The sequence below is a fragment of the Mobula birostris genome, chromosome 18 (genome assembly GCF_030028105.1).
Source record: "Mobula birostris isolate sMobBir1 chromosome 18, sMobBir1.hap1, whole genome shotgun sequence".
Taxonomy (NCBI): domain Eukaryota; kingdom Metazoa; phylum Chordata; class Chondrichthyes; order Myliobatiformes; family Myliobatidae; genus Mobula; species Mobula birostris.
This window is the reverse complement of record NC_092387.1, coordinates 8,429,456-8,457,426: the sequence shown is the minus strand read 5'-3', so window position 1 is coordinate 8,457,426 and position 27,971 is coordinate 8,429,456. Positions and strand designations below refer to the sequence as shown.

Here is a 27,971-nt window from a genome sequence, read left to right as displayed (position 1 = left end):
TGATAATTTTAAATCAAGTTTCAAGGCCCATGTTTTCCGAGTTACCCTTTATACACCCTGCCGGAAACAACGTCAGCACTATTGAAGAACAATACAGAAAGATGCCTTTTGTGGATTGGAAAGAAGAAGGTGCATTTAAGAAAGATGGACTCCCTACAGACACTGAAGTGTTTTGGACTGGTGTACTTCAGCATCAGGCATTTAAAGAGGTCTCTACCTTTGCCCTTACTTGCCTAATAACCCCTGTCAGCAATGCTGTAGTTGAGAGGATATTTCCTCTTGTATCCTCCGTTAAAACGAAGGTAAGAGACAGAATGCAGCTGAACCTTCTGATGCTACTGTGAGAACCAGGGCAGAACTATTGCTTTCAAAGCAAATGTTGCAAAGACTTCACTGCATCTCCAGAAATGCTAAAAAACTTCACATCAGACAAGGTTTATGCCGTATGTTCCACTCATTCCAGCGAAGAGGATAGTAATGACCTGCTTTTCATGTGATGTGAGTATGAAAAATATACTGAAATTTGTTTGGCTATTTTCTGGTTTTTTCTAGTATTGTTTGGCTTTAAATTAAAAGTTCAATCTGGCAACCCTGTCTCCTAGGTCCAGTGTAAACCACCATGCTGGGATGGACTGCTCCCACCGCACATACACCTGGGGCTCAGGCTCATCTTCAGTGACTGCTCTCCCGCCGTTCATGCCGTCCCTCACATTCAGCAGGTCAGACAGCCTCTGTGGAGGAAGAACAAAATTACCTCGCCACCACTGAATGCAGCACATTCAGGTTTTGAGCAAAAAAACTGCAAATCCAAAACTCCTGAACAACACACACGCAATGCTGGAGAAAGAGGTTAGATTAGATTCAACTTTATTGTCATTATGCCGAGTACAGATACAAAGCCAATGAAATGCATTTAGCATCTGACCAGAAATGCAAAGAATAATGTTACTTACAAAATAACTGCAAATAAAAAAAGTGCTACAGCACACAAATATAAAAGTACTGAGACAGTACAATATGGGTGCAATACTGCTTAGCACTGTGATGAGAGGTTCAGTAGGGTCACAGCCTCAGGGAAGAAGCTTTTCCTGTGCCTGCTGGTGCAGGAGCGGAGGCTCCTGTAGCGCCTACCGAATGGGAGGAGAGTAAAAAGGTCCATGGTTACGGTGAGATGCGTCCTTGATAATGCTTTTCACCCTGCCCAGGCAGCGTTTATGATAGATGTTCTCAATGGTGGGCAATTGGGTGCCGACAATCCGCTGGAGTGTGGAGATTAGCTGCATATGTCACATGTACATTGAAACATGTCATTGCATCAATGCCCAACTGATGCCAAGGATGTGCTGGGGGCAGCCTGCAAGTGTCGCCATTCTTCTGGCGCCAGCGTAGCATGCCCACATCTCACTAACCCTAACCCATATGTCTTTGGACTGTGTGGAAACCTGAGCACTTGGAGTAAGCCCACACAGTCACAGGAAGAACATACAGACAGTGGTGGTAATTGAACCTGGGTTGCTGGTGCAGCAAGACGTTATGCAAACCACTATGCTAACATGCACTCTTGAACTCAGCGTCTATGGCAGGAAATTGACAGTCAACATCTCATCAGGACTGGACAGGAGTTTTGTTGCTGCACTGCAAAGTCTCTTCAAGCTCTGCCTTCCCTAAGGAAAGTTTTCTTCCTCTTCTCCAATCATGAAGAAAGGTCTTGGCCCGAAACATCGACTGACCATTTCCCTCCATTGATGCTTCCTGACCTGCTGAGTTCCTCCAGCATTTTGTGTGTGTTGCAAATACTGGAAATCTGACTGAAAAAAACACTGGAAATTCTCAGCAGGTCAGGCAGCAACTGTAGAGAGAGGAGCACAGTCAACACTTCCAGTCAATCTCTCACAGAGATATCTGTGTGAACAGCCAGTATTTATCCCTCAATCACCCTAAAACATTGTCATTTCATTTAATTCTTCACGTCAGTGATTACATGTTAGAACTACTGTACTTAATTGGATGTAAAGACTTCAGGATGTCTGAAAAGGAGTGGGAATGATGCCAGAGAATCCAGATCTTTAATTTTTCTTTTTTTTTTCCACCCTGTCACCAACATTTATCAGAAAAACTGCAGATGCTGGAAATCATATAAAATTTGAAAATGCCAAAAAGCTCAGTGGACACGGCAGCAACTGAGGAGAGAGAGAGAGCGATAGACATGCACACACAGTTAATATTCCAGTGCACATAGAACATAGAAATCTACAGCACATTACAGACCCTTCGGCCCACAATGTTGTGCCGACCATACTCTAGGAATGCCTAGAATGATTTTATTAATTTGCACTGTAAATCTATTTATTTCCAATAGTAGGAGAGGCAGCCTCAGAACAGAAGGACATCTGCTGTTCCTTAGCCCATTTTTATAATTGATCTAGATCCTGTTGGAATCTTAGCAAACCTTCTTCACTATAACACCAATTTTGGCATCATCTGCAAAACTTACTAACCATGTCAGCTACATTTCCAACCAAATTATTAATGTGGATGACAAACAACAGTGGGCCCATCACCAGTCCCTGCAACACGCTACTGCTCACAGATCTCCAGTCCTTCACCACCACTCTAACTCCCACCACCAAGCTAATTTTTATCCCACATGATCTAACCTATCACGTGGCAGCTTGCCCAAAGTTGACATAGATGATAACTACCACTCTAACCTTGTTGAACTACATTCCGCCAACCTGTCACCATGGGCAGACAGGAGCATCAGGAGGCACAGCCAACTGTACGTGGGTGGGTGGATTGTTTCTTTAAGTAGACAATGCATTCCACATAAAGCAAAAAAAAAACTGTTAAGAAACTTCAATGTTCTGATTTTTTTGTGTGAAAATTGACTGCGTGAAAGATCAAACTCGGAGAGGGTTTAAAGCTTTACAGAAATAGCTTCTGAAAAGCCCTCCAATCAAATAACACCTACCTAAGATCTTTGATGGTGAAAAATGAAAGATAAACTTTGAAGAGGGGCCACTTATTTATTCTTTACAATCAAATTATGAAGAATCATTTCAGTGAAACGATACAACACAGTGAGTCAAACTAAATAACCAACATTTATTTCAAATAGATATAAGCAGAGAAGAACTCAAGTACCACTTTACTCAGCCTTAAGGACGAACATTAGGAAGAAAGAAATATTTAGTTTTACCTCAGGACAAGATAGATATTTTAATTTGTTCATTTTACAGTAAACAATCCTTATTTTATGTTCATTGAAAAAGACAGCAGTGCCCATTACTGAGTGAAAATGTTTCTTTCTTTGAACAGTGCGTCCAAGCTGTTTTCTAAGGCTTGACTGGTTCCTCGGAGTCCAGCAATTACTTTGGAAGCCCAGACAAAATATTCTTCAACTCTTTTCTCCGTCCACCCTGAATGATGATTCAACAGAAGTCAGGTGAGATAGAGGTTCCTTAACCCTCTGGTACAATCCATTCCTTTCAGAATGACCCCCTGCCATATTATCACACTGCTCTGTGCTAGACATTTTGCTGCAGGGACACTTTTGTGGACAAATCCAACCTGTTTTGCTTATACACAAGAGATTCTGCAGATGCTGGAAATCCAGAGCAACACACACAAAATGCTGGAGGAACACAGCAGGTCAGGCAGCATCTATGGAGGGGAATAAACAGTCGATGTTTCGGGCCAAGACCCTTCATCAGGACTGGAAAAGAAGGGGGAAGAAGACAGAATAAGAAGGTGGGGCAGGGTGGGAATAGGGTACAAGCTGGAAGGTGAAACAGGAGACCAAGCAAGGGGGAAGGTAGGTGCATGGGGGAGGGGTTGAAATGAGAACCTGGAATCTGATAGGTGAAAGAGGTAAAGGACTGAAGGAGAAGGAATCTGATAGGAGAGTGGAGCATGGGAGACAGCGAACCAGAGTTGATGGGCAGCTGAGGAAAAGAGAAGGGATAAGAGGGGAGTGGAAAAAGGAGGACGGGGCAGAAATCAATGTTCATGCTGTGAGGTTGGGCGCTACCCAGATGGAATATGAGGTGTTGATCCTCCAACCTGAGAGTGGCCTCATTAAGACATGCTCAGAGACAGCGATCCGGGCTTATACCCAGACCGTGTTAGAGTGGCACTGACCTTTGGGTGTGCAACGTTTGAGATCCCGCAGATTGTACAGTTTGTCCGCCAGTTTCACCAGTTTGGCTTCACGGCTGCAGTGAGGTGCGTGCTGGATCTGAAGCTTCTTCCGTGCCGCCTTTGAAAGTGATTTATCGTCCGTCACCTCAGCAACGATACTCCGAACCTTCTCTCCAAACTTCTCCTCGATCTCCTCTAGTGTGGTGTCAGTATCCTCAACAGTGTCATGGAGAAGTGCCGCCTTGAGGAAGAGCACAAGAAGATCCTGGCAGCTGAATTATCGTCAGTCAATGACTAGCAACCTGGTTAGTACATGGTTGGTAACACATGCAGCTCTGATATCAGGTTCAAACACTGTCATTTGTTTATCCTGTGATGTCTTGCATTATTTTTATTTTATTTAGAGATACAGCACAGTTACAGGCCCTTCTGGCCCAATGAGCCTGCGCCACGTAATTACACCCATCTGACCCTACTTACCCATACATTTTGGGATGTGGGAGGAAACCAAAGCACCTGGAGGAATCCCATATGGTCATGGACAGAACATACAAGCTCCTTACAGGCAGCAGCTGAACTGATCTTGGGTCGCTGGTGCTGAAATAGTGCTACACCAGCTGCTACGGTATCATGATACTGAAGTTCGAGGCAATTGTGATGCGATTGACTCTAATTTCCCAGGATTGAGTCTTACAATAAAATGTTACCAAACAACTCAGCACCATGAAATAAAGTAGTTTCTACCAAGTTAATCACAAATCTTAAAGGATCTTTAGGCTCAGAGGGGAAGTTTGTGTGGGGCACAACTTGCAAGTGCACAACAGAGCCCTCTGGAGTGAATGGCCTGTTACTCTGCTTAAATGTCTCTGTAATATATAAAGGGAGCTGTTTGTCAATGCTGGACAACAGTCCTCCAAAATTCTTTAAGCAGCCAAGATGGGCTCAGTGGGAGTAAAAAAAGATTTGCAATACATTTACCTGCAAGACGACCACATCTGTAACTCCAGCTTCATGTGACAGGATTCGGGAAACACCTTCAGACAGATAGAAAAATAAATCCCAGCAATCCCACTGGCAAACATTCAAATTACAATCAGAGAGGTTAAAAGTATCATTGTAGAAGACATTTTCTATTCAACCTATGCAGTGTACTTCACACAGAGATTGTGGGTTGGGACTCAGAAAGAGCAATGGAAGCAAGGAACATTCAAAAGTTCAAAATACATATATTTCACCATACACAACTCTGACGTTCATTCTCTTGTGGGTATTTACAGTAAATATAAGAAACACAAAGAATCAATGAAACACCACTCCCAGAACAAACAACCAACGAGTAAAAGACAACCTTCTGCAAATACAAAAAGAAGAAAAATAATAATAAATAAGCAATAAATATTGAGATAATGAGGTGAAGAGTCATTGAAAGTGAGAACATAGGTTGTGGGAACAGTTCAGTGTTGGGGTGAGTGAAGTTATTATACCCTCTGGTTCAAGAGCCTGATGGTTGAGGGGTAATATATGTTCTTGAACCTGGTGGTATGGGTCCTGAGGCTCCTGTATCTTCTTCCTGATGGCAGCAGCAAAAAAGTGCATGGCTTGAATAGTGGGGTTCCTTGAAGACAGATGTAGTGTTCCATGTAGATGTGCTCAATGGTGGAAAGGGCTTTACCCATGATGGACTGGGCTGTATCCACGACTGTTTCTAAGCTTTTCCATACAAGGTCACTGGTGCTTCCATACCAGACTGTGATGCAGCCAGTCAATATACTCTCTACCACACATCCATAGGACTTTGTCAGTGTTCTAGATAACATGCCAAATCTTTGACATGATCAGTCTGGATGTGTGAAGGAGAAAGAATTGCAAATATGGAGGGTTTCGCGGCTGCCTGTAAGCAAACAAATCTCAAGGTTGTATAATTTATACATTCTTTGATAATAAATGTACTTTGAAATCCTTTGATTGGAGAGGTTTTTCAATGAGCTGGGATTCACTTAATGAGATAAATGAGCTAGATTAATCCATGTCTGTCTAAGAGACCTGCATTGCCTGGGCTAACACCTCGCCGCCTGGGCTAACATCTCACTGCTTGAAGTAAACATTCTGTATGTACAGTATATGACAAATGTATAGGAGGCACAGAAGTGTAGTGGTTAACGTAGGGTTTACGCTTTACAGCACCAGCTGAAAGATTCTGCCGCTCAATGTAAGGAATTTTTTTCATTCTTCTAGTGATTGCGTGTGTTTCCTCCCATATATGGATTGGTAAGGGTTAAAAATTGTGGTCACGCTCTGTTGGCACAGGAAACATGGTGACACTTAAAGGCTGCTCCAGCACATCCTCAGACTCTGTTGGTCATTGACATAAATGACACATTTCACTCTTAAGTTTCTCTGTACAAGTGACAAACAAAGCTAACCTTTATCTCTAATCTATACAGTAGGGAAAATTTAACTGCATATCACTTCAGAAAGTCTCCATCTCATCTGCTACAGCTCCAAACTTACTGTTTTCCAAAACATAAACAAACAATTGGTCCCTCAAGCCTGCTCCACCATTTTATAAGATCTTGGCTGATCTGACTGTAACATCAGCACTGAATTCCACCTACCTTCAGTAATCTTTCCTCACCAGGTATTTATCTACCTCAGTCTTAAAATTATGTAAAGACTTTATTTCCATTGCCTTTTGAAGCAGGGAGTTACAAAAATTCTCAATCCCTTAAACACAAGATATTCTGCAGATGCCAGAAGTCCAGAGTAACACACAGCATCTATGGCAAAGAAAAAACAGTTAACACTTTAGGCCAAAAATCCTTCATCAAAACTTATCCTCCTGATAGAAAAAGTTTGTGTACCATTTCACAATCACGTGTATTTTTCTGGGAATTTCCCTCAAATTGTCACCCTCACAGTTCGAGTCTAAAGAGCTAGCAATAACTGTTTTTTCAATCAGGAGAGCTATCACAGTTCTAGCCCAATGCTGTGAAGGTGCTTGACCCAGACACATTAAGTTCCCTCTCTAGCAGGAGTTACTGCTGAGAGCCCCTCAACTTATCACCCCTGTGGCCAAAATAGATCACCTGGCTTTCACTCGCTGGGATCTTCACAACTTTACTGCATTCTTATGACATCAACGGCTCTTCTAAAGCAGTTCACTAATGCTACCCTCTTGAGGCAGGTTCAAGCTCCTCTTCAAAGAATAATAATGTGGAAAGGCTACACTCTTTATACTGAATCTTTTCAGTTCCCAGTACATTATTTTTAAGAAGAAAAAAAAAGAGTATTTCCAGAGAAACTTCACTATCTGCTCGCCAACTGATTTTGGCGCACTGTTCTTCATTGGTTAGGACACTGAGTAGAGAAGTTAGGATGTTATAGTGCAAGTGTACAAGATGTTGGTGAGGCTTGTGTTCAGTTTTGGTCACCCTGCTATAGGAAAGATTCCATTAAGCCAGAAAGAATGCAGAAAATACTTACATGGATGTTGCTAGGTCTTGAGGGATTAGGTCAAAGGAGAGGTTGGGATGGCTATTAATTTATTGCTTAGAGCATGGGAGGCTGAGAATGATCTCAGGTGCATACAATTATGAGAGACATAAATAGGATGAATGCACACAAACTTTTCCCCAGAACTTAGGTTGGTTGGGAGTTGGCTTGACTGGAAGCCGGCTGTGTTTTGCTTGATGTGTTTTGGAACCTGTTGAGGGAAAGAGAGTGGGGAAGGAACGGAAATTGCTGGGAGGGGGTCGTGTGGGTCCGGTAATGGCGGACAAGAGGTGGGATTGAGGGAAAGAAAGTGGAGAAGGAGAGGGATAGAGACTTGGGACCAGAGGTAGGCAGCTGGGGAGAGGTGGATTATTGTGAAGGGAAAAATAAAGGGAATGAGGAGGTAGTGAGGGGTCGGATGAATAAAAACCAAGACAAAGGGAATAAAAGAATAAGAAATGATAGTGGAGAAAGCTCTGAAAGTGAGGAAGATGAACAAGCTCAGAGAGGAGGTGTTGTCATAATTAGGTTTAATGAGAAGGCTCAGGGACATATGAAGAAAATTAACCCGTTTGTGCTAACAACAACTCTGACAAATAAGATAGGGGAAATAGTATTTGCAAAAGTCCTTAATGATGGCAACTTATTGGTAAGATGTGCAAATGAGGAACAACTTGAGAAAGCACTCAAGCTAAAAGAGATAGGAAAATGCAAGGTGGAATACACTAGGAAGGTGGGAGCACAAAACAGTGGTTGTAAAGGAGTGATCATGGGGATACCAATGAGTATAAATATGGAGGAGATAAAGAGGAATATCAAAGGAGGGAAAGTAATGAATGTTCAAAGACTTAAAACAACAAAGGAGGGAGTGAAAAAGGAAAGTGAATCTGTATTGATTGAATTTGAAGAAGAAAGAGTGCCAAGGAAGGTGTTCCTGGGTTTCATGAGTTACCCAGTAAGGGTGTATGTGCCAAAGCCACTGAGGTGCTATAATTGTCAAAGGTTTGGACACGTGGCTAAAAACTGTAAAAGGCAGAGGAGATGTGCTAGATGTGGGGATGATCATGAATGTGGAAAGTGCGGAACAGGAGTTCAACCAAAATGCTGCAATTGTGGAGGAGCTCATAATGTTGCATATAGTGGGTGTGAGGTTGTGAGACAGGAGACTAAAATTCAAGAAATAAGAGTGAAAAGAAAGATCACTTATGCAGAAGCTGTAAGAATGTCAAGAGAACAGAATAATGTTCCTAATGAACAGGGAGCAATAGGGATACGAGAGATGCAACAAAGAACAAATGACAGGATTTATGTAGACAAAAAGGCTCTAGTAACATTCATTGCAGGAGTGATTAATAGTACTGCTGAGGTAAAGTCAAAAAGTGACAAAATTCAGCTGGTGGTAAAAGCAGCAGTAAACCATTTAGGGTTAGTAGGACTGACATGGGAGGAAGTGAGGGAGAACCTCAGTAATCAGTCAAGCCAGGAAGTGTCATGTGTTGGTTAATACTAATTATGGTGATTCTTTTACAATGGAATGCAAAGAGCTTACTGGCCAATAGCCAGGAATTCAAGCACTTTATTAAAGAAATGGTTGTAAAACCAGATGTAGTGTGTATTCAGGAAACTTGGTTGAAACCAACTTTAGACTTTGTGGTATATGGGTATACAATGATAAGGAAAGATAGAAATCTAGGGGGAGGAGGGGGTTGTGCTATGTTAATCAAGCAAGGTATACCATATAGGGTACTGGAAAAAGGAGATGATCAGGAATACATAGTGGTGGAAGTGTGGGAGAGAGGGGAGGGAGTGGTTATAATTAACTACTACAATCCATGTAAAAGGTTGGATTTGGACAGCCTATTAAAGATACAAGGACAAAACAGACATAAAGTAGTGTGGTGTGCAGATTTCAATGCTCATAGCACAATATGGGGGGATCAGATTACAGATCCAAATGGAAAGGTAATTGAAGATTTGATGGAAGAAAGGGATTTGGTGTGTGTGAATGATGGTAGCGGCACAAGGATAGATATAACAACAGGAACTGAGTCAGTGTTAGATATTACGTTAGTGTCTAATACCTTGGCTGGCATTAGTAACTGGGGAGTTTGGACTGCTTCAACAGTAGGCAGTGATCACTACCCAGTTTTGTGTTCAGTGGGTGAAAGAGTTGAAGTAAGACCAGGTGGCGGAACCCCAAAGTGGGTGTTTGAAAAAGCTGATTGGGGTAAGTTCCAGAAGTTGAGTGAAGAAGGGTTGACAAAGATTGATATTTCTGGAAATGTAGATGAATTAAACAGTCAGGTGACTTCAGCAATTATCATGGCAGCAGAAGGATCTATACCTAGGAGTAAAAATAGGATGAATAGAAAACTGGTACCATGGTGGACAGAGGAATGTTGTCAGGCTGTAAAAAACAGAAATAGAGCATTCAGGCTAGTTAAAAGAACCCATAATATGCAGCATTTGGTTCAATATAAGAAAGCACAGGCAGTGGTGAGAAGAACTATACGTCAAGCTAAAAGGGCAAGTTGGAGGAGTTTTTGCGACAAGGTAGGAAGAACAACACCTGTGGGAGAGATATGGGGAATGATTAAGAGGATGGGAGGAGATAGAAGGGAATGGGAATATCCAGTAATGATATCTGAGGAGGAAACTGCAGTCTCCAGTAGGGATAAGGCTGAGGTCATGGCCAAGTCATTTGTACTGATACACAGTTCAGAAAATTTGTCTGAAGAAGGGAAAGAATAATGAGCCAACACCCAGGTGTGTTAAGCAGGAGGGAAGGAACAGATGATATAATTGATGATCCATTTACATTAGCAGAAATGGTGAGAGCAATAAAGAGATCGAGACCAACCTCCCCAGGGAAAGATCTGATATGCTCTGTGATGCTAAAAAAATCTAGGAGAAGGAGCGCTCTTGAAGTTGCTGCATTTTTATAACAGAGTGTGGGAGGAGGGAAGATTACCAAGTGCATGGAAAGAAGCAGTAGTAATTCCAATAAGGAAGCCTGGCAAGGATCTGTCAAAACCCACTAGCTACAGACCAATTGCATTAACATCATGTAAGATAATGGAAAGGATGATAACAGAAAGGTTATCATATGAGCTTGAGAAAAGAGGAATGCTGGCAAGTTATCAGAGTGGTTTTAGAAAGGGAAGGAATTCCATGGACTCAGTGATTATGTTAGAGACTGAAGTAAGGAAGATCCAGGCAAATAGAGAGTCAGTAGTGGCAGTGTTCTTTGACATTGAAAAAGCCTCTGATATGATGTGGAAGGAAGGATTATTAATTAAACTGCACAAGATGGGTGTTGGTGGGAGAGTTTTTAATTGGATTAAAGATTTTTTGTTTGGTAGAAAAATTCAAGTTCGGATTGGATCAGAATTATCAAAACAGTACATAGTGGAAAATGGCACACCTCAAGGTAGTGTGATTAGCCCATTACTTTTCATGATTATGATCAATGATGTCTTCACAAAGGTACCAGTGGATATAGGTAGGTCACTGTTTGCGGATGATGGGGCCTTGTGGAAAAGAGGCAGGAACATGGACCATATAATCAGGAAACTACAAGAAGCAATTGATGAAGTGGTGGAGTGGGGTTATGATTGGGGATGTAGATTTTCAGTAGATTAAACTCAAACTGTATTTTTTACCAGGAAAAGGTTTGAGGTAGGGAAGAAGTTAAGGATGTATGGGGTTGAATTAGAAAGGGTTGCATCATTTAAATTTCTGGGAGTTATATTTGATTCACGATTAACATGGGCAGACCATATCAGGAAAGTTGAGGAGAAATGTAAAAAAGTAATAAATGTGATGAGATGTTTGACTGGTAGGGAATGGGGAGCAAGTTGTTCAGCTTTGAAGAGAATGTATGTGGCTTTAGTAAGATCTGTATTGGATTATGGAAATATAGTATATGGATCAGCAGCTAGGTCTCTTATAAGGAAACTGGATGTGATTCAGGCTCAGGCCTTGAGAGTGTGCAGTGGGGCTTTTAAAACGTCACCAGTGTCAGCCCTACAGGTAGAAATGGGAATAATGCCTTTGGAACTAAGAAGGATGCAACTGATGGCAAACTACTGGGCTAACTTGCAGGGGCACAATGATTCTCACCCTACTAAAGGAGTGTTGCAGGAGTGCTGGGAAAATGGGAGGTTTCAGAGGGATACCTTTAGTCGGGTGGGGAATGATATCGCGAAAGAATGTGGAGTATTTGATCTGCGGATAAGTCCTTCAGTAGTTTATCCGGTTGTAGCTCCATGGAAGCTTGGATGGCCTGACATAGACTGGCATTTGTTAGAGGTAAAAAGGGAAGAAAGATATAAAACAGATTTGGTAAATGTATTTAACTGTCATGTGATGGAAAAGTATAGTGATTATACTCACATTTATACGGATGGTGCGAAGGAACCTGCAACAGGAGTGACAGGGTTTGGGGTGGTCATACCAGCAAAAGAAATTGGAATCAGCAGAAGGACATCTAATAAGTTAGGAGTGTTTACAGTGGAGATGCTGGCGGTATTGGTTGCGTTGCAATGGGTGCAGAAAGCCAGACAAGTCAAAGCATTGATATGTTCAGATTCATCCTCAGTTCTAGCAAGTTTAAGGTCTTTTCACACAAACAGTCGGCAAGATGTACTTTATGAAGTCCTTCAGTTAGTTACAAGAATTGCAAATCAGGGCGGTCAGGTAAAATTTCTATGGGTTCCAGCACATGTAGGGGTGAAGGGGAATGAGAGGGTGGATGAGTTGGCAAAGAGGGCATTAAAGAAAGAAAATGTGGAAATGCACATTAGTATCAGTAAAGCAGAGGTTAAGCGTGTAATCTGGGAAAAAGTCAACCGAATGTGGCAAGAAAGATGGGACAGGGAGGGGAAAGGGAGGCATTTATATCAAATACAAAACAGTGTTGCAGTTACTAGGGTAGGTAATGGAAACAGGAGAGAGGAAATTGTGTAGACTAGGTTAAGGCTGGGGCATTGTGCATTAAACAAAACATTGAAAATGATAGGGAAACACCAGACAGGATTGTGTGAGGAATGTCAGGAAGAGGAGTCAGTAGAACATGTAGTTTTGTGTTGCAGGAAGTATGGGATACAGAGAGAGATGATGAGAAATAAATTAAGGGAGTTGTGGATGCAGGAATTCACATTAAAAGGGTTGCTGGACATGGGTGAGAGAGCACAAGTCCAGGCATTTTTAGCGTTTTTAAGGGGTACAGGGGTTTTTTATAGAATATGACGAATAAACAGGAATAGGATACTAGGATGGTCAAAGATGGGAGGGTGAAGTGTAGGTTTGTGTGTGTGTGTGTGTGATTGGGTGAAGGGATTTAGAATGTGTGTCTAGTGCACATTCTGGAGCAGAGGGTGGCGGTAATGCACCATTAAGCTGGATGCCAACCGCCGTAAAACAAGATACAGACAGACAGAACTTTTCCCCAAAGTTAGGGAAGCAAGGGCTAGGCCGTCTCTCTTGTCAAAAAACTCAATCTTTTGGTAAGGCACGACCTGCCATGCAAAAAGTCATGCTGGCTCTCCCTAATTAAGCCGTGGGTTTCCAAATGCTCGTCTATCCTATCCCTAAGAATTTTCTCCAGCAATTTCCTTAGGGCTGGGACTTTTTTTCCTTGCTGGGGGATAACTTCAGAGCTTAAAGGAGAAATAGTTAAACGGTACCCAAAGTGCATCTTTTATTAAGTGTTTATATTTTTAGTTTTTATTAGGTGTTGCGTGGCGAGAATCTGAAACGAGCTGCAGAGGAAGTGGTTGAAGCAGGTGCAATTACGTTTAAAAGAAAATTTGAACAAGTATACGGCTTAGAAAAAGTTTTAAATGATTTGGGCCTCAATGGCAGATAGCTTTGACTTGGACGAATTGGGCCTAATGACCTGTTTCCGTATTGTATAACTCAATGACTAGCCAGGAAATCATCGCAGGATTTCCAAACAGGCGCTATAGTAATGTACGCATTTTCATCTCAGGGGGCCTCGTCTCCGTGTTTGAGGAAGGGGAAGAGGAAATGAAGCGTAGCCACAGTGGGTGAACGACGACTAGAGATTGGATTGGCCGAGAGCCGTGAGTCTGCAAAGGGCCGGAGCCCGCCCCGCTTTCCTTACCCAGAGGGTGATTGATGTATGGAGTTCGTTCCGGGTCTTTCCGCCGCTGGTTTCTGTGTTTTCTCGCCGCGAAATCGGCGGTATCGAGGATTCGGTGTACGTCCGAGGCCATGGCGCCCAGCCCAGCGCCAGCGATTTGCAGCTCTGCTGCCTTAACTTTATCCATCTTGCCTAGCAGTCTGTCTGACATGACTGGCCTTTTGATGGCGCTCTCCGCCTGTGTGTCTCCGATTTTTCATGATTTGAAAGGTTGCTAATTCTTGGTACAATGGTGCAGTGGCACAATTTACAATAAGCTGCCTTCGATCCATCAGCAGCTTTTTGGACTCATACAAATGTTTCTCCCCATTTGCTATTGTACTTAACGATTGCTATCGTAAGAAGCTTTCCATTTCTTTGACGACTTGGCCATGGGTGTTGATAACAAATGATTTATTGAAACAGCCGAAACGTTCAACACAAAACGTTATTACGTATAGAAAGTACACTTCACGGTGGATTTGTATGATTATAAATCACATCCAAACACTTCGGAGGTCCGAGAGAAACTGGACCCGGACGTGACTGTCCCGTGTGGCGCCTTCTTGCCCAGACTCTTGGCGGCAGAAATATTGCCAAATGTACCTGACCAAAAACATTTTTCTTAAAGGAAAATATTTTAGAAAAAGGATGGTATGTAATTTTCGTGCAGATAATTTTAGCATAGGAAAAAGCCAAATGAATTTTCTGACGCCAACCAAACTGGGGAAAAGCCAGATTTCTGGAATTTGACGCCGAAAAAGCCAATGGGGAGCAAAGAGCCGGTGGTATCCGCTATCCTGTCCGGTGCAGGGAACCGCAAGGCAGAGCGGCCAGCCTGTCACTCCCGCACCGTCGCTCAGCACATTTCCTTTCTGTTCCTTAACCGGCACCCCGGCCAATTCAGCATTTGTGGGACAAGAGACGGCAAATTGGGCAGCCGCAAAGCCAAATACTCCCGTCTAGAAGAGTGGTTCTGTTCAAACATAAACAGGACCAGGTCTATTCACATGGACTGTTTGGACAGGTTAGGCTGCTAGCCTGTTTCCGTGCTAAATAATGTTACTGAAACAGGCCGATGTTCCCCCGTGGGAGTAGCTGGCAACGTAGGTGAAGTTATGATTTTAAATTGTTCAATTTGACATGTACATTATGCTTAATTAAGTCTATGTAATTTACCTAGTGTTGCGGCAGCGAAAAGATACTTTTAATTGACATTTACAGTATACCCAGCGCCCGTGACTACAAACTTGAAAATTTTTGGATAATGTATCACCTAATCAAAACGTGGATGTGGTGATATTTCTGCAGTGAGGGTCGTGAATCACTCCAATTCTCCAAAGAGCTGAGAAATCGGGGTGGTTAATTCAAAAAATGCAGATGCTCCATCTTTGGAGAGAAGTAGTATCTTTGAGAGTAGTGTCTTTGGAGAGAAACGATATTAATATTTCAAGAACCCTCCTAGGTGAATTCCCATTGCTCTCTCTGATCCTCTACAACTTAAAACATTTCTGACTTTCCAGTTCAGATGAAAAGTCAACCTAAAATTTTAACTCTCTCCATTTCTGTTGTCTGACCTGCTGAGGATCTCCCACATTCTCTGTTTCAGTGACACACACAATATGCCGGAGGAATTCAGCAGGTCAGGCAGCATCGGTGGAGAGGGCCAAGACCCTTCATCAAGTCCTGACCTGCTGAGTTTCTGCAGCATTTTGTGTGCCCCACTCTGGATCCCAGCATCTCTTGTGTTTATTCTTTTGGAGAGTTGCAGAAGCAGGCAGGGAAACTGAGCTGTGGCCAAGACCAGATTAGGAATGGACTTGCTGAATGGCAGGCCAGAGTTAAAGGTTAGCTTTATCACCTGTACATTGAAACATACAGTGAAGTGCGCTGTTTGCCTCAAATCTTGTCAGTGAGGATTGTGCTGAAGGCAGCTCGCAAATGTTGCCACGCTTCCTGTGCCAAAATAGGGTGCCCACAACTCTGATCCTGACTGTACATCTTTGTGTAACGCGCTGTAAGGTTTCATTGCTAATGTAATGGTTTCTCTGTAGCAGCAATGTTTGGGTTATGACAAGAGATAACGGGGCTTTGGAATGTGGGCAATCCAATGAGAGGGATGTTGTTTTTTCTTGTGGGTCTGGGAGCAGGGATTTTGTGGTCTTTTTGCCGGAGAGATGAGAGAAGACATGAATGGAGAGAGTTGGTAGACCGCTGGATGGGGAGAACCGGAGTGAGGGTCCGAGGGTCGGCTACACTCGGAGGAGGTCGATGGGGAACCAGTGGACTGAACCGTGAGCTCCAACATTGCTCATTGGACTGTTTCATGAAAACGGGCCCTTTTCTTTTTTTTTGTTTCTTTACTAATGATATAGTCAAATTAAGAGTTATAAAGCTCAATTGTTTAATCGCATACTGTGTACTGTTTGTTATTTCAGGGTACTGATTTGTAACAGCGAACACATTGCACAGCATCCACCCAAACAAGATTTCTTAAGTTTCACCAGCTCAAGGGCTGTCTTCCCCTAGATTAAGCCGCTAGCCGAACCGAGAGTTACATGTGGAATGCAGGAGGAAACTTTTGCTCCTGGAGGAAACCCACATGGTCAGGGGGAGAGCGTACAAACTCCTTACAGACATTAGCAGCAATGGAACCCTGACCCTGATTGGTGATCGCTGGTGCTGTAAACTGTCGTGTTAACTGTTATGCAATGTACTGCTCCCAAGCAACTTGAATCTGCTATTTTGTACCTGCAAAGATACTCCATGTGTCAATGCATAACACAAAAAGAAGCATACTAACATTAACATTGACAACCCCAACACATCCCATACCTCATTTGCTGCTGAACCCCCATCTGAGCCTCTTCCTCCAAACCTGGCAGCTCCAGCACATTCCTGGCCACCCTGACGAAGGGTCTCAGCCTGAAACGTCGACTATACCTCTTCCTAGAGATGCCGCCTGGCCTGCTGCGTTCACCAGCAACTTTTATGTGTGTTGCTTGAATTTCCAGCATCTGCAGTATTCCTGTTGCTGGCCACCCTCACCTGTTCTGCACTCCATAAACTGGATATCCGACACCCTAGTGTCCCTGTTCCAACCCACCCGTTCTGTTCAACTACTGCAAGTCCCATTGCCATCTCCTATACACATTCCACAAATTGGAGGGTCTTGGCCTGAAATGTCAACTGTTTATTCCTCTCCATAGATGCTGCCTGCCTTGCTGAGTTCCTCCAGTATTTTGTGTGTGTGTTTCTCTGAAATTCCATCTGCAGAATCTCTTTTTTATTAACACTAACCCAACTGTCCATGTGCATTGGGCATGGAAGAGATCCAATGAGCCCACCTTCTCCCTCTCCAGGGACACCTGGACACGAACAGAAACTTGGCTTGGACAGACCCCTCAACATTGTTACCCAGGGGAATACCAACATGGAGGTCACTGGACTGACTTGCCCCCATCTGCACAGATTAGGAGCAAATATCCAAACTGCAGTTGCAGCCTCATTCCAACTAAACATGGCTCACTGTCTCACCCAAGCCACAAAAGCAGCAGGAAGTGTGGGAGCCTGTTGTAGAGGAAAAAATAGTGAGAGTTAGTAACCAGTAAATGGGGATGTGGATTGTGCTAATGTGGTAACACGGAACCACAGACAAAGCCTGGAAATGGAGACATGGGATGCAGCACTGATGACTTCTAAGGCTCAGGGGTTTTGTTCATTTTGCACCCATTCTGTATGAGAAAACTGGATTTACTGTTAGATCTGTAGGCAATCATTTTATTCTGCAATCAGGATCTAGTCTATTACTGAATTAAGTCTTCCTGTAGCCGCATTGTTATCAAAACCCTCACCTGCATCTTCTCCATTTCCCGCACTTTGGCCCTCACCCCGTCCTCCCGCCACCACAACAGGGGTAGAGTTCCCCTTATCCTCACCTACCACCCCATCAGCCTCCGGATCCAGCACATTATCCTCTCCAACTTCCACCACCTTCAACAGGACCCCACCACTAAGCACATCTTTCCCTCTCCACTTTCCGCAGGGCTTGGTCCCTCCGCGACTCCCTGATCCCCACGGATCTCCCACCCGGCACTTATCCCTGTAAGCGCAAGTGCTACACCTGTCCCTACACCTCCTGTCTTGCCACCATTCAGGGCCCCAAACAGTCCTTCCAGGTGAGGCAACACTTCACTTGTGAGTCTGTTGGGGTCATCTATTGCATCCAGTGCTCCCGGTGCGGCCTCCTCTACATCGGTGAAACCGGACGCAGAGCACCTCCACTCTGTCCACAACAGGCAGGATCTCCCAGTTGCCACCCACTTCAACTCTGCTTCCCATTCCCATTCGGATATGTCCATACATGGCCTCCTTTACTGCCATGATGAGGCTAAACTCAGGTTGGAGGAGCAACACCTCATATACCGTCTAGGTAGTCTCCAGCCCCTTGGTATGAACATAGAATTCTCCAACTTCTGGTAATTCCCTTCCCCTATCCCTATTTCACTCTGCCGCCTCCCCCAGCTGCCTATCACCTCCCTCTTGGTTCCATCTCCTTCTACTACCCATTGTGTTTTCCCCTATTCCTTCTTCACCTTTCCTACCTATCACCTCCCTGCCTCCCCTCCCCCACCCCTTTATCCTTCCCCTTACTGGTTTTTCACCTGGAACCTACCAGCCTTCTCCTTCCCACCCTCCCCCCACCTTCTTTACAGGGCCTCTGCCCCTTCCCTCTTCAGTCCTGACGAAGGGGTCCAGCCTGAAACGTCGAGCGATCTTTTCCATGGATGCTGCCCAACCTGCTGAGTTCCTCCAGCGTGTTGTGAGTGTTGCTTTGATCCCAGCATCTGCAGAGTATTTTGTGTTTGTTATCAAAATGTAGTTTTACTCGTCAGATGAGAGTGTAAAAGCTATGCCAAGTTCATGCTAAGGTAACAGCAGCTTTGACTGGTCTCCTGTTGCAGACCAGTTTTTAATAAACCGCCTGGTATTTCAAACACCAACTCCATGTACCTTCCAGTTTGCTCCAGCAGAGTCCGGCGACCTGCTTACGGGAGAGAACAGCACAAGACAGTACAACTTTTTTCCTCTAACTCCTCTCTGACAGAACCTGTACAATACGAGCCCACACTGTTGAAGAATTGGTTTTCATTTCAGTTTATTACACTCACCTGAGAACATTAGCAGAAACATTTCAAGGGGTTTTATTGCAGACGATCTTGCTTACAGATACGTGCAGGGTGAGGCAGTTGTTCACAGTGAAAACAGCACACAATATCATTACCCAAGTCTCCACACCTTATACCCAGCACCTTTGTTGCTTTGCCAGTTCAAACTCCCGCCATCTCAATCAGTGCAATCATTCCCAGAATAGGGCTGAGCCCCACAGATCCATCCTCGTGGGGGCCATCCTTTTAATTGGGTCTGTCCTGACCAGGCACCTGTGACAAAATGTCCGTCCATTCAACTCGACTATGGAGCTGGTCACAACTGAGTGGACAGCTGCTCCAGTGGGGGAATCGGGAAGAAACAGCAGTCACTCCATGATGCCTTTGTGCATTAGAACTCCTAATCAAGGCTGCTGTGGGTCCAAACGTCTATGGCACACAGGTAGTCCTTCTAATGAGACCTAAATAAAGCTCCATCATTACAATCCCATAGTGGTTTTCATTGGTGTCCTGAAATTCTACCCCTTACACAATATCACTAACAAATAGCCTGCTCACTACCATGCTGCTGCTGCGGTGGGATCTCGCTGAATGCAGACTGGTGGTTTTGTTTCCTATAGAACAGCCATGATTAATTTAAAAATCACATGACTGGCCGTTAACCACTTGGGAACATCCCCATGGGCAAGCAGGTCTCCCTTTCAAATGTACCCCAAGTGCACGTCAGGATTCCTGTTTGGGATTGGTCAGGTGTTCATTAATTCTGTAAAGGAAATTGCCTTCCTGGTCATAAAATTCATGGCCCCTCTGTACAATGTTCATTTGATTTCCCCACCTTCCAGCAGTGAATTTCTCCAATTCTTCATCCAGGTTTCCACCAGCTGGAAGCTGCTCCACATCAGACATGTCACTGGTTTCCCTGAACCCATCCCTCTCCTTGCGAGCAGCTTCCCTCCTCTGCCTTTTGACCTTCATGACGCCCTGATCAGTGAGGTCAGTACAAGATCTCTGCTGAATGGGTTTGCTTTCTCCCACCTCCTCCTCCCTGGTTCTGGTGTCAGGGAGTACGGGAAGTGTGACTGCCCCCTGAGAGAGTCTGGGCACAGGTGGCTGATCCGTGACTAGTTTGGATCTGCCTGGGTCCGATGGGCCTGGTAAACTGACAGTGGGTTGTTCTGTTCTGTGAGAGAGGGACAGCATCACTGCTGCTACTTTTGCGTCCTGTTTCCTCCTCCTTTCTGGTGAAGGGATAAACTTGCTCCTCAGTACTCTACGGATAACATCCTCGCTGACCGAGAAGCCCTCGGCCAGCTGAGACACAGTCCACTCCTCTGGGAACCTCGCCTTCAAAAACCTGAAATACATCAGAAGGTAATCTACACCCGCTGAAAACTAACACTGCTCACAGACAGCATGCATAACAATCAGTTCATCAGCTCATACGTCACTTAATCACTAGTAAAGATTATAAAATATTAGCTGTATTTGTCACGTACATCAAAATGTGTTATTTCTGTCAACGACTAACACGGCCTGAGGATTTGCCGGGGGCAGCCTACAAGTGGCACCAACATAACATGCTTACAACTTAATAATTCTAACTGTACACCTTTGAAATGTGGGAGGAAACCACAGCATCTGGAAGAAACCCTCACAGTCATGGGGAGAACATACAAACTCCTTGTAGACAGCAGTGGGAATCAAACCCTGATCACTGACGCTATAAAGCGATTGCACTAAACGCTACGCTAACATGCCGCCTGTTGCCTCTGTTACCTGGTGAGTAAAAGGTGGATGTGGGACCCTGTGGTAATGCGGCAGGCAGTGCTGCTACCTCCAGCAGCCACAGTTCAAACATGATCTTCTGTGCACTCTGTGTGGAGTTTGCAGGTTATCCCCGTGATCACAAGGATTTTCCACAGGTGCTCTGGTTTCCTCCACATCCTGAAGGCGTGTTAGAGGTAGATTAATTTCTTGCTGTAAATTAACCCCAAGTGGCAAGAAGAATGAGGGGAGCTGATAGGCACGAGAGGCAGTAGGCTCCGGCTGCCGACGACGGAGACACTGGAACTAGCTGTGGGTTGCTGGATTCCACGCTGCATTGGAGGCTGGCCTCTTCCGTCTGTGCTACCCTCCAGTGTTGGCTCAGTGGGAGACAAGAAGACTTTGTGTGCAGCTGCACTGCACAATATGAGGGACTGCTGTGGGGTGCTCTTGCAGAAACATGGCTCCAGGGCAAAATCCAGGCACCAGCAATTTACAGGCTATGACACTCATGGACTTGATCTATATCATTACTTTTTAATTTCTTTTTAGTAACTATGTTTTCCTGCTATCATAATTATACGTGCTGTGTGCTGTGTGTGACTATTGATTCTATGTTTTGCACGTTGGCTCCGGAGGAGATCCATTTCATTTTGGCTGTATTCATGGCTGAATGACAACTAAACTTGAAAACGGAGGGGAAAACTGGACAAGGGACAGCTGTGCTGGGAGCTAGCATGAACATGATGGATTGAATGGTCTCATGTAAATAAAGGGATTAAGTGGTAGGGATTGATTAATGGGCAGATGTATCTGTCAACAATATTCTATTACTGCAGACAGCCCATTCTTCCCACTTACTACCACACAAAAGGGGAAGATTGGAGCCATGGAGTCTTGCAGGCTTCTGTACAACAAACATCTCTCTGTATCCCTGTCACACATTTCCTCTCACACACCCATCAACTCTCCCCTCTTTCCTTTTGCCTTTTAATCCATATAACGGGACAATCGACAGCAACCAATTAACCCACCAACTCACAAGTTGATTGGTTATGGGACCTGGGGAAAACCCACTGAGTCACAGGGAGAACCTGCAAACTCCACACAGAGAGCACCTGAGGTCAGAATTGAACCCAGCCATTGTCCATGCAAATCTTTACTGTTTTTCCTCTCCCCACTAGTTACTCCTTCCCATTTAGACCTAAAGAAACCCCTCAAAATTTATCAGACATAATGCACTAAAATAACAAGCAGGATGTTTCCTCGCTTTAGTCAAGAAGTCTCAAAGTATCACTTGCACTTTTCTGAGAGACACTGGCCAAGGCACAGTCAGCATAGCGCTATTACAGCACCCAAGCGACCCCGATAACTTCTGCCACTGTCCGTAAGGGATTAGTACATTCTCCTCATGACTGCATGGGTTACCTCCAGGTGCTCTGGTTTCCTCCCACATTCCAAATACGTGCAGGTTGGGGCTAGTAAGTTGTGGACGTGCTGTGTTGGTGCCGGGAGTGGCGACACTTGTGGGCTGCCCCCCCCATCACTTATTTATTTGGAGGTACAGCACAGTGACAGGCCCTTCCAGCCCAGCGAGCTGGCGCTGCCCAGTTACACCCATGTGACCAACTGACCTGCTAACCCGTACATCTTTGGAATGTGGTGGAAACCAGAGCACCCAGTCACAGGGAGAAGGTACAAACCTCCTCACAGACAGTGGCAGGAAATGAACCCAAGCCCATAGCATAGACACGTAGAAAACCTACAGCACAATACAGGCCTTTTGGCCCACAATGCTGTGCTGAACATGTACATACTTTTGCGTTACACTGCTACGCTACCATACTGCGCGTACCATGCGCAAATCCTTTGTGTTGGTTGTTGACACAAACGATGTGCTTCATTGTATGTTTCGATGGATATGTGACAAATAAATCTAATCTCTTTTCATTTGCACCAGATCCAAGAACCTGACTGAGAGGTACTGGCCAAGTCATGTTTACCTGATTTGCTGCAGGGCTTCTGTTGTTAGAGTTCTCGGCAGAGCTCCACGACACCCAAACTCTGCCTGAATCCGGCGGAATTTTATAGCCTTCTGTTTATTCTTCTCAGCCCTGCAAGTTGAGGGAGAAATGTTCAGCATGATATTTTCAAAGATACACTTACCAAGATGTTACAAATTATACAAGCAATTAAGTGAATGCATTTGGATGATTCTCCTATCATGGTTACCACCGGTTACACTTTGTGCGGCACTTCAGAGCAGACTACTGGGTTTATGAAAGAGATTAAAGCCAGTCTCAGAGAATGACCCTGAAACTACAAGAGTGCCATTAAAACCGTATCTGGTTCACTACTGCCCTTCAAAGGTCAGAATCTGGCTTATTATCACTGATGTATGTCATGAAATTTGTTTTACAATACACAAAGTATACTATAAATTACCGCAAGTAATTTGTGATAACAGTAAACCAGTTCCTTAAGGTTGTTATAGCTGGGAGAGTGGTTATGGGAACAAGCTCCCACTACCTATTAAATGCTCCCAATGACATGTGCCTCAAATAGCCTCTGACAACCAAGTCCAGCTCCTGGCCTTCACATCTGACTTGGCTACTATGCGAAGCAGAACCATTTCTACTGACAGGAGGGGCGAAGGTGGGTTACTGGCGCCTTAAAACCAGTCACTTCGGGCAGATGGGGCTTGTCAACCGTGGTTGGCAGCTCATCTAGAAGAGGGAAAACTCTGATCTCAAACCTCCATTGCAGCCATACCCACATACGGGGAAGGCTACGGGAGTAAACCCCAAGGGAAAAATCCAGAGCTGGAGTCCCTCAGGTAGTCCTACACTGAGTTCAACACTGACTGGCAACTCCTACGACACTGCTAGTGCCAAACCGTATCGGCCCCTGCTATTCCTCTGGGTTCATCAGATGCGTAGAGATATGGACAACAGCTTGCTCTCCATATTGTACTGCCCTGCCTTGCGTATCTAGGCAGCTGGGATGCAATATCCATGGTCGACCCTGACTGACAGAGGCCTCAATGAATTAACCTATAAAATAGCCAGAATCAACTGAGGTGACACCTGCTACAGAAAACAAAACTTAAGATGCTTCCAGGAAAGTACAAAAACTGCTATACTACAATTACTGGAAAATTCACTGAACAATGACATGTATATAGGTGATTATATAAAAATTCAAACATAGGAAAGTTAAACTACAAGAAAAATAACAATTCTACAGCTTAATCCAATAGAAGCTGACTTCCTACAGCAAACATTTAATCCAATTCCTCTCTCTGTATTCCTGTCACTTATTCCCTCTCATCCACCCATCAACTCCCCTCTCTTTCCTTTTGCCTTTTAATCCATATAAGGGGACAATCTACAGCAACCAATTAAGCACGTTGTTGGGAAGTGTTCTCTGTAATAATCACACATATACAAGAGAGAGAGGGAGATCGTGTGAATGAGTTCAAGGCACTGGCAGTTCTTGGACTGTCTGAATCCATCTGACTCTTAACAATGTCTCCAACCCTTAACTGTGTCTGCAGTTCATCCACATCCAGAATGCACAGGTAAGAAGCCCCGGAGACTAATACACTACTTAATTTTTAACATCAAAACAGAAGTACATTTTTGAAAAATAATCTAGTGCTTTCTCGGCGTATATAACGAATAAACTTTTCTTGGGTACCCGGCTGGAAGCCAGAGAAAAGTTTATTAGTGATAAGTTTTTTTTTTAAATGTTCTCATTTCAAAGACATCAAAACATAAGAATCAGTGATTAATTAGTTAATTATACTGGTTAATTAGTTTTTGCACCATTAGTTAATATCAGTAATTATTATTACTACGTTAATATTGGTTGCAGTTATTATTAACTTGGTTATGGGTTAGTTAGGTAGTTAGTGAGTTCAGCACTGGGGACAACTGTACAGTAACCTGATTAACTCCTCCAGTTCCTGCTCCTCAGGCTCGGCCTCTATTCCCCCGTCGTTAAAGGCCCGGCTCGGCACCAGACTCCGCGGGGAGGGGGAAAACTGAGCTTGGGGCCGGGGCTGGGACCGGGCAATCGGAGCAGGAATGCCCGCCCGGACCACGCACCGGACCGCAGCCCACCCCAACATCATCAACCCTGGGCCCCGACCGGCTCTGGCCCGATCCTCGAACTGAGCCGCCCAGAGAAGGGAAACAAATCTCTGCGCACATTCGTTCCGCCGCTCAATTGGTCCCAGACCCACTTCCCCAACCTCTGGTCCGCACTGCCGTGGCACTCCGCCGGGCTGAGGTTCCAGTCCCCCGGGTAGACACTCTTCATTAGCTGGATTTGGGGGTGGGAGGGATCACACCACTAGCTATAGTTTATTATTGTTACATGTACGAGGGGCGATTGATAAGTTCGTGGCCTAAGGTAGAATGAGATGAGTTATTAACTTCAAACCTTCTGCATTATCACTCAAAGGGTTGAACTACAGGTGCATGTAACAAGAGCTGTATAACTCAAGTCCTTCTACCTTAGGCCACAGACTTATCAATCACCCCTGCTGTGGACCACTTTCTGGAGGTCCAAGACTACGACTCCTACAAAAAAGGGATCCGTATGCTCCACGATCGCTGGACTAAGTGTGTAAATGTAGGAGGGGACTATGTTGAAAAATCAGTGTGCTCGGTTTTCTAAAATTGACTCCGTCTACCTTAGGCCACGAACTTATCAATCACCCGTCTTATTAACAATACAAGGAAAAGTTTTTGTTTTGTGCCATCCACATAGATCGTGCGATACACAAGTAGGGCAAAAAGGAAAAAAAAACATGAATGCGGAATATTATTGCAGTTAAACAACAGCTAGACACTGGCCTGCTGTTATTAGATATTTACATTTACCAGCAGATAGCTGGCTGATTGCCCACAACCCAACCACTCTGACTTCCATTGTAGCAAATGCTCCGGTCAACGTGTTCAGAAACAAAGATCAGAGTTTGGGCCATATTCATTTTTATTGATCGGGAAGTTGCCCCTTTCCCAAACACTGCTGCTGAGGAGATCACTCCAGGTTTAAACCAGAGACACATAGACGGCAGATGCTGGAATCTGGAACAACAATCTGCCGGAGGAACTCAGCATCTGTGGGGGTGGCAGTGGAGGAATCGTTGATGTTTTGAGTTAAAATCCCTTGCATCAGGTACATTTCACCCACAGATGCTGCTTGACCTGCTGAGTTGCTCCAGTAGATTGGATGTTGCTCCCAAGCTCAAGTTCATTTGGCGGCCAGCCGACAATATTTACATTGAGCACAGACCTTAAACACGAGATTCTGCAAATGCTGGCAATCTTGAGCAACACACACAAAATGCTGGGGGAACTGAGCAAGTCAGGCAGCATCTATGGAGAGGAATAAAGAGTCAACGTTTCTGGCTGAGACCTTCATCAGCACTTTTTCCCCTGCGATTTCTCAGTCCAGCGGGGAGATTAATGCCTCAAACTCTCCGGGCTAGATTCAGAGCCACTGGTGATCACCAAATCTGTGGGCTGTGCAGGCTGGGAGAGTTGCTCACTGCCAGAGTCACGACTAAGCAGTTGATCTCAGTGGTGTGTGAACACAACTGGGGCTGGTGGTCAGAGATGTTCGGGTCGACTCACAGCTAAAGTTCACAACAGCAGAAGAAGTGAGAACAGAAGTAGGCCACATTGTACCTTATGTTTACTCTGGTGTCAGACAGAACAATGGCTGATCAAAAACACAAGAGATCCTGTAGATGCTGCAAATCTTGAGTAACACACACAAAATGCTGGGGGTACTCAGTAAGTCAGCCAAAACTAATTTATTTTGCTCTAATATTTCTCACAATATTTGTTGTGTGTGACTGTAAGGAACAGTCAGTTATCATTGCTCCAGTTAAATTGTGCGAGAACTCCAGTAGAGAGCTACAGTGGTTTGTACTCTAGTAGTGACACCAACCAAGTACAATCTTGTTATCCACAAGAGCCAAACTACAGTTCTCCAGTGCTACTCATATATGTACGGCCAGATTTGGGAACAGCTTCTTTCCAACTGTGATAAGACTGCTGAACGGATCCTGACCCGGATCTGGGCCATACCCTCCAAATATCCGGACCTGCCTCTCGGTTTTTTTGCACTACCTTACTTTCTATTTTCCTATTTTCTATTTATGATTTATAATTTAAATTTTAAATATTTACTCTTGATTTGTAATCCAGGGAGCGGGAAGCGCAGAATCAAATATCGCTGTGATGATTATACGTTCTAGTATCAATTGTTTGGCAACAATAAAGTATAAAGTGTAAATAGAGAATCAGAGAGGAACACACACAAGATGCTGGAAGAACTGACCAGGTCAAGCAGCATCTATGGAAAGGAATAAACAATTCTAAAGAAAAGTCTCAGCCTAAAATGTCGACTGTTCATTCCTTCTCATGGATGCTACCTGACCTGCCGAGTTCCTCCAGAATTTTGTTTGTGTTACTCTGGATTTCCATCATGTGCAGAATTTCTTGTGTTTACAAATGCTCGTTGGATCATTTTGAATCTGGACTGCAAGGGCAGGACTTGTTGTTTGTGATTCTGGTGTCTTCCCCCTTTCTTTTCAGTGCTGACATTTATTTCATTTATCGCATGAGACAGCACAATAGGCCCTTCCATCCCTTTGGGCCCAGCCACCCGGAAACACCACAACCCTGATTTAACCCTAATCCAATCACAGGACAATTTACAATGACCAACAGACCTACCCTTTGAACTGTAGGGGAAAACTGGAGTGCCCAGGGGAAACCCCCCACATAACACAGGCATACTGAAACTCCTTACAACCGCTATGCTACTGAGGCACCCAATGAAGGGTCTCAGCCCAAACATTGACTGTACATTTCTCTTCATAGATACTGCCTGACCTTCTGAGTTTCTCCAGCATTTGAGGCCATGAGACCATAAGATACAGGAGCAGAATTAGGCCATTTGGCCCATTGAGCCTGCTGCACCATTTCATCATGGCTGATCCAATTTTCCCTCTCAACCCCAGTCTCCTGCCTTCGTCCCATTTCCCTTCATGCCCTGACTAATCGACCTCTGCCTTAAATATACCAAATATCTTGGCCTCCACAGCTGCATGTGGCAATGAATTCCACAGATTCACCACTCCCTGGCTAAAGTAATTCCTCCTCATCTCTGTTCTAGAAGAATGGCTCTCTATTCTGAGGCTGTCCCCTCTGGTCTTAGACTTACCCACCACAGGAAACATC

General features: G+C 44.3%; 2 protein-coding genes across 2 annotated transcripts; both read right to left on the bottom strand.

The window, feature by feature from the left end:
• Nucleotides 1-3,012: 3,012 nt before the first annotated feature.
• Nucleotides 3,013-14,186, bottom strand: hddc3 (HD domain containing 3). Its single transcript, XM_072282156.1, has 4 exons — nucleotides 13,760-14,186; nucleotides 5,119-5,174; nucleotides 4,141-4,381; nucleotides 3,013-3,419 (listed from the first exon to the last, which is right to left on the bottom strand). The coding sequence occupies exons 1-4, from the start codon at nucleotides 13,947-13,949 to the stop codon at nucleotides 3,286-3,288; spliced, it is 621 nt and encodes a 206-aa protein (XP_072138257.1). The 5' UTR covers nucleotides 13,950-14,186; the 3' UTR covers nucleotides 3,013-3,285.
• A 4,739-nt stretch (nucleotides 14,187-18,925) lies between these two features.
• ngrn (neugrin, neurite outgrowth associated) lies at nucleotides 18,926-25,102 on the bottom strand. The gene is made up of 3 exons (XM_072282155.1): nucleotides 24,657-25,102; nucleotides 22,713-22,823; nucleotides 18,926-20,299 (listed from the first exon to the last, which is right to left on the bottom strand). The coding sequence occupies exons 1-3, from the start codon at nucleotides 24,842-24,844 to the stop codon at nucleotides 19,669-19,671; spliced, it is 930 nt and encodes a 309-aa protein (XP_072138256.1). The 5' UTR covers nucleotides 24,845-25,102; the 3' UTR covers nucleotides 18,926-19,668.
• Nucleotides 25,103-27,971: the final 2,869 nt, after the last annotated feature.